This window comes from Lepidochelys kempii, chromosome 1 (genome assembly GCF_965140285.1).
Source record: "Lepidochelys kempii isolate rLepKem1 chromosome 1, rLepKem1.hap1, whole genome shotgun sequence".
Lineage (NCBI taxonomy): Eukaryota > Metazoa > Chordata > Testudines > Cheloniidae > Lepidochelys > Lepidochelys kempii.
In genome coordinates, this window is record NC_136380.1 from 63146274 (window position 1) to 63158843 (window position 12570).

At 38.2% G+C, this 12570-nt stretch overlaps 1 protein-coding gene across 11 annotated transcripts in view; it reads right to left on the reverse strand.

Annotated features, from left to right (window-relative positions):
- The window catches only part of AKAP11 (A-kinase anchoring protein 11), a 63837-nt gene that overhangs the window by 17239 nt on the left and 34028 nt on the right, over positions 1 to 12570 (reverse strand). For 4 of the 11 annotated variants that reach the window (XM_073345553.1, XM_073345542.1, XM_078853150.1 and 1 more), the window contains 3 exons: positions 9956 to 10111; positions 994 to 1107; positions 227 to 273 (listed from right to left, as the gene is read on the reverse strand). In XM_073345553.1, coding sequence (XP_073201654.1) covers positions 227 to 273; positions 994 to 1107; positions 9956 to 10111 — 317 coding nt within the window. Of the gene's footprint in view, positions 1 to 226; positions 344 to 993; positions 1108 to 5729; positions 5922 to 9955; positions 10112 to 12570 lie in introns of those variants that run through there. The other 7 variants (XR_012159124.2, XM_078853153.1, XM_078853159.1 and 4 more) reach the window with 5 other exon arrangements.

Sequence of the window (12570 nt, forward strand, 5' to 3'; positions counted from 1 at the left end):
TCATGCTTGGAGGCTCCCTCCGAGATGCAGGGTAGATATACCCTAAATGGTTCTAGATTAACAATATCCCTTTACACTTACATGATGTGTGCTATGTAAACCTCTTTGTATAACAGGGTTGTCGCTGGTGTGTGTGTATGTACTACCAAAGCAAAATAATTATTAAAAATAACCCATGTAAATTACAAAAGTCAGTTACAGCAACCTGTACCGAAATCATCATTACCTTCTACAGAATCCCTAGGGTCTTCATCCTTATCTTCTGTTCCATCGCTGGATTTTAAAAATAAAATATCAAAGAATTAATAGATACCCAGTACATTCACGATGGATGGAGCCAATCCTAAGAATCAGTGATGAGTGTTAAAGAGAAAAGGAACATAATCATGAAAAAGCATCTTTGCTTCTTACACCATTTCATGTTGTAATTGGGTTTGTTAACAAGTTCCCAAGGTTTAAAAAAAAAAAACAACTAAAAGAAATCCTATCTTAACATGAAAAAATATTCTAAGGGATTTTAAAAAGGAAAAAAACATGTTGCTACTTTTAAGCCAGAAACTTTATTTTAGCTTCATTACAAAAAAAAAAGAAAAAAAAAGCTCATTGCATTCTTTCAGTTTATATTATTCATATTAAAGACCCCACTATAAAACAATTTAAAAAGTTTTCATAAGCTGAAGCAAAAGAAAAAAACAAAACAGAAATCCTGTAGGAAGCAAGCTGTCGTTTGCATGACAAAGTAAATGAACGACTTATAGACTAGCAAAGCAGAACATGCACAAAAGGTATTTTTCGTTTTGCAATTAGACATTTGCATTTTAGCACAGCAGAATTTATCCATTCAGTATGAACTCACTGTCATGATTAAGTGAAAAAAGCATGTTGATAATGTATAAGATTAGCACATAAATTGTATCCTTCGTCTTCAAAAGTGATGATTTCATGCATTAATTATGAGGAACCTATCTGTTTAAATTTCTGGACTCGACCAACCTGTCTGATGTTGGAAAGGATAAATTCTCCTCATACATATCTCCTTCTAAACCAAGACTGCTCCAGCTACTGCTGTTACCATTACTGGCAGGGGAAGAAGAGAACAGAGCTGAACTAGAAAAGAACAATAGCTCAAACTAGAACCTTTATTTTCCTCAAAGCTGCTTTGTCAAGATATTTGATGTACGAGCATTGCAATTTCCTAAGTAGGTTTGCTGGAACAGAATATAAGCATGACCATCAGGACTGTTCAGAATAGTAAACTGCACAATCATGAAATCTGGTGAGCGCTATAAACAGGTGACAAGATTAATTTATAATCACACTCATTTTCCAAGTCACTGTTTACAGTAATTCTGTCCTTGGGCCCAAATCTACAGATCTTTATTTGTGCAAATAGTCTCATTGATTTCAACAGGACTACTCACAGGTCACAATGTAAGCATATGCATATAAAATATTAGGCAAGAGCTTGTACAAGTACACACTGTGAAGAAGGCTTCACAATAAAAATATTTCGTAAATCTCATTCCAAAACCCCAGCAGTGATCTACAACAGGTCTGATTAGCAGGAAAAGTTTAGAACTGAAAAATAATTAAATATGCAGAAAATATTTTATTTCATCAAAACTATAAAATTCTTTACAGGTGACTTTTTAAAAAATTGCTCTTTATTCTTTAGAACACTTCTAAAACATGACTTCTTGCTTTGCTGCAAGGTTCTATTTCACTAGTAGTTGGAGATCCATTCCACAGACGGATTGAATTTATTTTTATGTTTCTACGCAGGACAGGGCTAAATTGGGTAAATCACCACCCTAAAACAAAGAGGTGAATGCTAATTTAACTGAATGCCTGGAGCCCTCCAATATATTTTTAAAAAATGTTGCAGACCTCTGATTCAGCCAGTTTGGTGCATTTAACTAGAACATGCTGTGTTTTAGTATGTCTGTTCACTATTCCAATAAAGAAAAACAAAAGCAGCGATTTCTAGAGTCTACAAAGAAAGCAATTAAGTTCTAAAATTGCAGCAAACCAAATAAAATGGCACAGCTTTAAAAAAAATTCTCAAATTCACAGAATTATTCAATATGCAATTACTACAATAACATGGATAATTACAATACCACACAAACTAATTATTATACAGGCAGTTGTGAAAATATTTCTCAAGCAGCAGTGTGCTATATACTATGTGAACATTTTCATTTCTATATATACAAAAAAAATGAAGTTTTTAGTTCTGAATTACAAATATAGCATTCCACAGCACAAACATTAAATATAGTTTATTCAGATGACTGCTTTACACATACATATAGCACCTTTCATCTAGAAATTCTGAAGTGTAACTAAAAGACAAACACAGAAACTAAAAGAGATCAGTAAAAAGTTACTAGGTTCTCAGTCAGATTGTAAAAGAAAAAAAGTATGATGCTTGGAATTTAATAGAATTATCTTGTACATAATACTGCTCTGATTATGCAGCAGCTTTACATATTTTCAATGAGCCACACTAATGTTTGAATTACTCAGACTAGATACTCAGCCACTTGGCTAGACTGTATAGTAGCAAAGTATCCGTTTTCTTGTAAAGTGAATTGTGTGTTGTTGCTAGATGCTAGATCCCTGGAGAATGAAGTCATCTATCCACAGAATATGCAGTGAACAGAAAGGATTATAAGGTTTCTGCACACTGCCCTCACCATGACGGATAGAGAAACCCATGGAATAAGTAAAACTTGCTGGTCTGTCAAGTAAGTGTCTTTTGTATTATGTACATGTAGACGCTGAACTAAAAGCTACCAACCACCTTTACAAAGGCTATTGCATTAGAATTATCCCGGGTCATGTTTGCAACAGTAAATTGGAGATATAAGGCTTTGTAATCAATTACTACTCTTTCAAGGCATCCTGTCTCCTAAAGCTGGATGCCCATTCTTGCATCTTCACAGGATCTGCATTATTCCAATCTCTCTTCAATCCAAAAGCTGAACAAACCTCTCTAAATCCCATCAAGATAAGTATATATACTGTCAGAAGATTGTTTAAGAGTCACTACATAGAATATACTCTTCTCATGGAAAATATTTAAGAGGAAAGCAAGACACGCTGGACAGGACTGCAACAGCTTGAGGGGCAGATGCTTTACTCTGGGGAATTCATCCTCTGCATCAGTATCTAAACCAATAAAAATTATGAGTCTAGCTCTTACAGTTACGACGATAACTAAATATAGGCTTGGCAGGATTCAATATAAATCAACAGATGTCTGTAAACATCAACTTCAGCTAAAATACTGAAATTGATGAAAAATATCCATTGGTAACAGTCACAGTGAGTGCAGCCTCCCCAGTGTACCTGGTGCTGCAGGAACTGAGAGTCATCAGCCCTGCAGCAGCACAGAGAGCCCTCTGCAGCTCCGCAGTCATGGCCCTGCTCACCCTCTAGCAAGGAGCGTGACATTGTTGCCAGACAGGAACTGTTCAGCAGCAACCTGAACAGCTCGTCCTCCTCCTTACAGACCTGGCCAGGGAGTCTCTGCTGTACCGGGCCAGGACACAGCCTCCTCTGCACCTTGTACCCCAGGGACTTGGGCCCCTCAACTGTACAGGGAGCCCCCAGCAGCTCTGCTGTCAGTGCTGGGCATGCCCTAAAGCTCTGCCCGAAACCTAACCCCAACACTACCTGACATAATTTCCCCAACAGTGAGTAATAGTCAAAATTGGAAAAAAATAAAAATAAAACTGATATTACTTACTGAAATGGCAAAAAAAAAAAAAAAAAAAAAAAAGAAAGAAATTGAGTTTTGCCAAGCCTAACTAAATGTAACCTGTGCATTGATGCTGTCTACTCAGTTCTGTAGACAGGCTGACATCTATCCATTTCTTCCACACGGAAGATTATGTCCAAACGTCTACTTCCAGTTCAGTTTCAGAACTGATTGAATGTTCGTATAAGAACTGGCAAAGAGTCCTGTGGCACCTTATAGACTAACAGACGTATTGGAGCATAAGCTTTCGTGGGTGAATACCCACTTCGTCGGACGCATGTAGTGGAAATTTCCAGAGGCAGGTATAAATATGCAAGCAAGAATCAGGCTAGGGATAACGAGGTTAGTTCAATCAGGGAGGATGAGGCCCTCTTTTAGCAGTTGAGGTGTGAACACCAAGGGACGAGAAACTGCTTTTGTAGTTGGCTAGCCATTCACAGTCTTTGTTTAATCCTCAGCTGATGGTGTCAAATTTGCAAATGAACTGAAGCTCAGCAGTTTCTCTTTGAAGTCTGGTCCTGAAGTTTTTTTGCTGCAGGATGGCTACCTTTTAGAATTGAAATCTAATCACAAGTCACAAAGCAAAACGTATGAACCACCCAACTGAATGGATAAAAACTCTTGGCACTGGAAGACAGTTTAGAAACGTCAAAAGGAAAACACATTTTAAGTAAGGTAGTATGGAGATAGCCTCTATTTATGGTTGTGCTTTGCTTTCTGAATGTGCTGGGAAACAGGTCTATTGCTTCTTTAGAAGATCAATGATAAAAGTTATATACTGGGGTCTTTTTAAATTTGGATGAATATTAGTGATACTGATAACTGTTCACAGTGCTACTGAACCGTACTATATCAGCACTATGGATAGAAATCAGTTCTACAAGTACCTACAATGCCAAAGATAGTGTCAGCCAGACTACCACACACAATCTTTGATGATGTGTGACTTACTGGTACAGCAAGTAGCTATAAAAGAAAAAGCAGTTTAGCAGTAGGTCTGAATGTCCTGAAGTGATGTGGTCTATATATGACCAATACAGAGGTTTTTAACAGGTGGCTTCAATGATGAAACAGAAAAAGGAGTGACTTGCTCTGTCTGTAAAGTAGATCTCCCTAGCCATACATCTGTTCAGGGCCGGCTCGAGCTTCTTTGCTGCCCCAAGCAAAAAAAAAAAAACCAACAACAACGACCAAAAACGGCGGCCAGAGAACCGCCCAAGTGCTACCCCAATATTGGCCGAAATGCCGCCCCTTCACAGGTGCCGCCCCAGGCACATGCTTGCTTAGCCGGTGCCTGGGGCCGGCCCTGCATCTGTTAATCCTTTCAGTGGCAGAGTGAAGAATTCAGAGCTCTGAAAGAGAGGGAGCTACAGAATGCTGCTGCCACAAAAGGGCTTTTATTTCAGTGTATTTTGAATAGAGAATGTACGAAAAATCAAGTCTAAATAAAAGTAGACCCAACCAGTCCATCTTACCACATCGGTGGGTGGGGGAGGAAGGGGGAGAATAGATGCATATTTAGATAAATAAATTCAGAGCAAAGGAAAGTCACTTACCACTTCTATTTAGGAGATATTTGGGGATGATAGGACGTGACTTAATTGATGGAGGGCTGTCTGTCTATAAAATGTTTCACAGGGGAGCTTAGAAGCAAGATAGAGGAAATGGAATCCAATGAAACCTGTTTACTAAAACTTTACAAAAAACTACTGCAGCAAAGACTATTAAGAATGATTAAAGCACTCTCTGTTATTCAAAGTAATCTTTCTGTTTCAACACGAAAAACAGATATTTGATGCAAAACTAATATGTAAATATGCAGAATTAACTTTAGTGCTACGCGCCTCAGGCTAATCAATTCAGCTCCTTACTCAAAACAATATAGCAGCTACAAAAACATCAGTGTGGTGTATATTTTGCCATCATGTGGACCAATGAAAAAACAGTTACCTACCTTTTTGTAACTGCTGTTCTTCGAGATGTGTTGCTCATGTCCATACCATTCTAGGTGTGTGCGCGCCCACGTGCACAGTCGTCAGAGATTTTTGCCGTAGCGTAGGGTCAGCTGTAATGCCCCCTGGAGTCCCGTGCTCATGAGTTGGTATATCAGGCACCGCTGGCCCTACGCCCTCTCAGCTCCTTCTTACCGGCAACTCTGACAGAGGGACAGGAGGGTGGGTAATGGAATGGACAAGAGCAACACATCTTGAAGAACAACAGTTACGAAAAGGTATGTAACCAAATGTTCTGCTCTTCAAAAATAAACTTTAACCTATTCTACACTATGAAAAACCATCAATTATTTTGACTAGTTCAATAAATATTAATATTGTCCATCGCCTTCCATGCTAACTGAAAACTGACTGCAGGAAACAATCACCTATAAGCAAATGTTAGGAGCATATGAATTAGATGCTACTAGAAAACAAAATACTTTAAAATGTTGCTTTTACTCTTTATTTCCAACTCCCTGAATATTTGTTTCTTTGTATTTTGACTTCACACACTTAAACATCCAAATTCTGCTTTTAGTTCCACCCATGCATTCTCAGAGAATTACATGGTATTGCATAACTATCACTTAGGGCAGACTTTGTTACTGAATTAACACACTGATCCAGAAACATAATGTAAAGCAAATGCAAGCAAATACTTCAATAGTTTAAGTGAGATGTTTCACTTTAGTACATAAATATGGTGCTCATAATATTTTCGTAGCAGAAAGTGTATTAATTCTAGATCATTTGAACCAATTTCTAAAATACATTTAACTTTATTCTTCATTATGTTTAAAGCATAAGTTGCAAAGATATATTTCCAGAACATATCTGTACCTACGACAGGAGCATAGCACTGAATTCATTCTGTATGATTGACAAGTCAAACTCCTCATTCTTTAACCTACTGCTTGCAAAAGTTAGAACAGCAAATCTCAACACAATCTTCAACAATGGGGGAAAAGTATGATTTTTTAGCCTGTTCTATTTCCTCTTCACTACAGATAAGATTCACAGTCAGCAATGCACCCAACATGCATGCCCCAACTGAACATAAACAGAGTAATCTTTTCAAAATATTAATTATGAGGAACTAAATCTGTCAGTAACAAAATTACCAAATCCTCCCTGAAAACTGAATTAACGTAAGAACGGCCATGCTGGGTCAGACCAAAGGTCCAATTAGCCCAGTATCCTGTCTTCCGACAGTGACCAATGCTAGGTGCCCCAGAAGGAATGAACAGAACAGGTAATCATCAAGTGATCCAACCTCTGTCACTCATTCCCAGCTTCTGGCAAACAGAGATTAGGGACACCATCCCTGCCCATCCTGGTTAAGAGCCACTGATGGACCTATCCTCCATGAATTTATCTAGTTCTTTTTTGAACTCTGTTATAGTCTTGGCCTTCACAACATCCTCTGGAAAGGAGTTCCACTGGCTGACTGTGCGTTGCGTGAAGAAATACTTGCTTTTGTTTGTTTTAAACCCGCTGCCTATTAATTTCATTTGGGCATCCCTAGTTCTTGTGTTATGAGAAGAAGTAAATAACACTTCCTTATTTACTTTCTCCACACCAGTCATGATTTTATAGACCTCTATCATATTCCCCCCTTAGTCGTCTCTTTTCCAAGCTGAAAAGCCCCAGTCTTATTAATGACAGGTTTCAGAGTAACAGCCGTGTTAGTCTGTATTCGCAAAAAGAAAAGGAGGACTTGTGGCACCTTACAGACTAACCAATTTATTTGAGCATAAGCTTATTATTATTGAGTTATTTATTTTAATAGCCTCTCTAATCTCCCTGAGCATTTCATAGTCACTATCACCATCCTGGTCAGTGGTCGGTAATATATCCCTACTCCCATATTCTTATTATTCGATCATGGAATTACTATCCATAGAGATTCTATGGTGCAGTTTGGTTCATTGAAGATTTTTACTTCATTTGATTCTATGCTTTCTTTCACATAGAGTGCCACTCCCCCACCAGCACCTGTTCTGTCCTTCCGATATATTTTGTACCCTGGTATTACTGTGTCCCATTGATTATCCTCATTCCACCAAGCTTCTGAGATATAATTATGAGTTTGGTGCTCTAATGTATTATATAGGTTGAACCTCTCTAGTCCAGCACCCTTGGGACCTGACCAGTGCCAAACTAGAGAATTTGCCGAACCATGGGAGGTCAATGCAGAGTTCCAGTGGGTCTCCACAGGCGTAGGAAGTAGTAAATTATTATCTGTTTTCAGAAGCTCACAACTTTCTGGAAAATATTTCTTTCCAGCTGAAATTTTACATGCATAGGTTAGCCCCAACCTACAGATGGAGTTCTAAGGAAAGTTTGAAGAGGAAAAGAAAAAAAAAAAGTTCCCCTTCTTATACTTTATGAAAGGTGAAAAAAACCTCATACTTTCCCCAAATTTAAGTACCCTGAGATATACTTTTGCTCTTACAACTAAAACAAAACAAAACAAAAAAACAGATAAAACTATGATCTGAAATGTTCATGTTAACTAGTCCTCAGTAAGGATGAAACCCTTACGTTATTGTTAAAAAAATTAAGTCAATTATATACTGTGACAAAGCTCTGTCCTTGCCTCCGTGGATCCCGCGTTTCCTGGCGGATTTCGCTAGCCTCAGAGGCTCACTGTGACCCTCCACATAACCCTTCTCTCTCTAGAGACAAGGGTCACAGTCTACTGAGCCACTTTCATCATAAGCCAGCAAGGGAGGTGAGGAGAAGTTATCCTTCCTTGCACAGTCTCTGTTGTCTCCCAGTCTCAGTGATTAATCATGGGGCAAAGGTGGGAGGGGGGAGCCCGGGCCCACCCTCTACTCCGGGCTCCAGCCCAGGGACCCTAATAGTATCAGCTATGGTAGCTGACCTTTTAGAAACATGACATGTACAATTCCCTGGGCTACTTCCCCCACAGCAGCCCTCACTTCCTCAAGCTCCATTTCACCCTTACCTCAGGGCCTCCTTCCTTGTACCTGATATGGTGTGTACTACTCAGCCTCTCCAACAGCGCAACTTCCTCCCACAGCTCCTGACATGCACACCCACCTGACTGGCTGTGAGGCTTTTTAACTAGTTTCAGCCAGCCCCTGATTGGCTTCAGGTGTCCCGATCAACCTAGGATTCTCCCTGCCTTCTGGAAAGTTCTTAATTGGCCCCAGGTGTCTTAATTGACCTGGAGCAGCTTCCATTTCACTTAACCTGGTACCAGGGATTTGTTTAGCCTGGAGCTAATATATCTATCTCCCACTACTTTTCTATAGCCATCTGGCCTTGCCCCGTCACAATACATGTACAGTGGAAATTTTTACTAATGTTGGAGCTACTATACTAACTGAAGCTCTACATTAACATACTAATTAGTATCTTTGCAGATAAAATGGATTCTCTACTGAAATCTTAATTCTCCTGTGGAGCAAATGAGCTCTGCAGGAGGGAGCCTCTATCCTGAAGAGTTTATAAATCAGTGTAAGGGTCAGTTATATAACTAAGCAACAGAGCTTACAAGCAACAAAGGTTATAAGCTCTCCAAGCTCAATAATTTTCCTTTGAAAGAATTTATAAATTCAATCAACAAATCCAATGGATGTGTAAGCTCTTCAAGCCTTACATGCTCTGAATTTTTCTTGGGTTTTTTGTTTGGTTTCTTCTGTTTTGGGGCTGGTTATTTATTTATTTTTGGTAAAAACAGGCAAATTAATACACAAAATCTTGATGATCAAGAACTTAAGCATTAAAAATTAAGAAAATAAAAAAGTTACTGTATTCATGTTATCCATGCCATGTTAGATATACATTGCATTTAGCACTCCTGTGTTGCTTTTAAAATTAGTATATTAATATACTGTCATTAAATACATACAATACTTAGATTACACTCATGGCATGTCAACATTATTATAAAAACTGTAACCTGATTTCTTGCCATGAGAGTTTAAAATTCATACCGTAACTATTAATATACAATTTGTATCGGTATGAATGTGAATTCACACTAGAAAAATCCCCTTCTGAAGGGCAACACTGATTTAAACATAATAATGCTGAAGCCAATTTTAGTGAAAACGCATCTTTCTGATCAATGGAAAATAAAGCTTTCTGATGAAAGAGAGAAAGCTAAACCAGCTCAACATACATTGAGGTGATTGTGTAAGCAGATAAAAGTGTTTACAGTTACCTGTCACTGAGGTGAAGAAAACTGCTGCTCTCATCGGGATGTTCATCTTCAAAGCTTAGATTGGACCAGCTGCCAGTGCTATCATCACCAATACTGAGACTCATCTGCTGGCTAACTACAGATTCAGCTGAGTGAAATCCTTCTCTTCCCATAGAACTAAACAAAAATTAAGATGACAGCATTACTGGTGGTATATTTCACATTGTTCTGCAAAAATTCACTTAGCCTAATTTAATGATTCTTCAGAGGTATTAAGTCTCCTGCAAAGCAGGGAACATTTGTCAGCTGACTCAACTATTCCCTTTTGGATTTGCAATTTGGATTTACAATTCTCAGAGACTATACATTACACTTTTGTAAGGAGATTCAAGTCTGGGAGCACCACTTAGGACCATCTTTCACTGGGGAAGTTGGGTAGTAGCATGGATACAAACCCTAATTTGAAAAACTAGTTTGTAGCATTCCAGCATTGGCATAGCAGTTCAGTCTTGTAGACCTCACATTTACTACAGTGACTACACCTACACAGGGAGGACCTGGCATCTTTGGGCTTGTCTGCAATACAAAATGATAGCTAAAATTTCCCAGTGTTGCTCTGACCAATTCAGCTCCATCAGGGCTAACACAGTCACTGGCATTTTAAGCCCCCTGTCATACAGAACTGCACAAGGGTAGACAACATGATGCTTAAAATGCCACCTATAGCCCTCTCTAATTAGAAAAAAAATGTCCTAGCGTTGTCTCCCTGTTTCAGAAAAAATAGGCATATCCATTTATTTATAGACTTTTCCCCTCTGCACAAGACTTTCAATACCTAGAACCAAATCAAGTGAGCTGGCTTCATTTGCATTAAAGGTATTTCTAAAACCCTTCATCAGGTCCATTCTAACAACACAAAAGAAAACTGTGGTCATTTTGCAAAGTGGTTCAGTCTGAAAATTTGCCTGGCAAGTGCATATAAACTACTCTTAGGGACATATTGTGGCTGCCCATGTGCAGCTGTGCTATGGCTAGAGGGTACAGGAAGTCCTATCTGCTCACTACTCCTTCCAAGGAAAAGTTGTAATACGGCTGCTGTGTTCACAAAGTACAAAGATGACCACGATTGTACTACAGGCAACACTTCACATTTTAAATGGGCTATGTGGTTCTGAGGTGTGGCAAGAGTCCTTTTCCACAACATTAGCTAGTACCATTAGGTGAGTGCTAGGAGGCAAAAGGTTGCTGTGAGAAGCATATTCATCATTTGTACTTACTACACGGTATAAAAAGTGTGTGTCTTACTATACTGTGTAGTAAGTACAAATGATGAATATGCTTCTCACAGCAACCTTTGGAGTCTGTATATCTTATAGAGCCATAATGTCTCCCTCTGACACTACTGCACTGGGGCACAGCTGCTTCCCCAATCCATCATTCCCTTCGACTCTCAGCACCATAATTAAACTTGAAGCTTTACATGAAGTTTTGATTAAAATGCTGCATTTCTGAACCTCTTGCTGAAAACTGACATTTCTGACATCAACAGTATAAGAACTCAAGAGCACTTTATTTATAAGGTATATTCTCATTTAATATTACATGTATTCTGAATAAGGATTCCAAACAACGTAAGTACAAGGACCAAGTAATGTGAATTCTCAGTCTTCTATCTTTATATGCTACAGGGAACTTTTAGTGGAAGGTCTATACTAGAAGGCAATCAAAAAAAGGAGAGGAAAATTTCCTTGAGTTTTGGTAGCAGTTCTGTGAGAGAATTAAAGATCTCTCTTTTAGAATATAAGCTCTTCAGGGCAGAGACCACAATTTATTATGTGTTTATACACATAATTTTGCCTTGAAAAACTGGGAGTAACCTGGTTGGAGCCATTAGGCACCACCACACTATGTTAACATATCCAGGTATTTACATTATACATTACCACACCATCTAGAGTCAAGCAAATAAAACAGTTTATTACCAAGGAGATCCCACTCCAAGGCTATGATGAGAGAAATACATTGCTATTATTACTCAGTGAAAAACTACGCTGAAGAGCTAGGTAGGTCTTGCACTTGGACATGAAAATGGTGTTATTTGAAGTCACTCTGATCTTTGTAAAGTCTATTTTCATTAAGAACTAGTTGTTAATGTACCTTCTCATTTACTAATTCAACCACATTCTATGCCATCTTCTATCAAGATATTTAAAGATATTCATTTCTTTGAATATACCTAAAAATATGGTATAGTTTAAGGACTTTTAATACATTAGTCCTTATCAGCAATGTAGCAAGAGCCTGCAAACCAGTTTCTAGTTGTCTGCTTTAATAATCCTTTATCAACTAAAATCATATATAAAAATAAAATCATTTTTATTTAATATTCATTTCATATTTCTATTTTCAAATATACACAGTTTTTTTTCTTCCAGAAATTAACACAGTGTTAAAGTGCAATTACAATCAAAACAGACTATGTAAAAGACAACACCTACTTAATGTAATACATTTGCTCTTGGTGTGCACTGCAAGTCTCAGATTCTGTAAGTCAGTACTTCAGAGCTAATGCAGCTATAGACACAATTTGATTATACTGTGGCTCACAGATCAACTGAATTGTCAACTAAATTCCA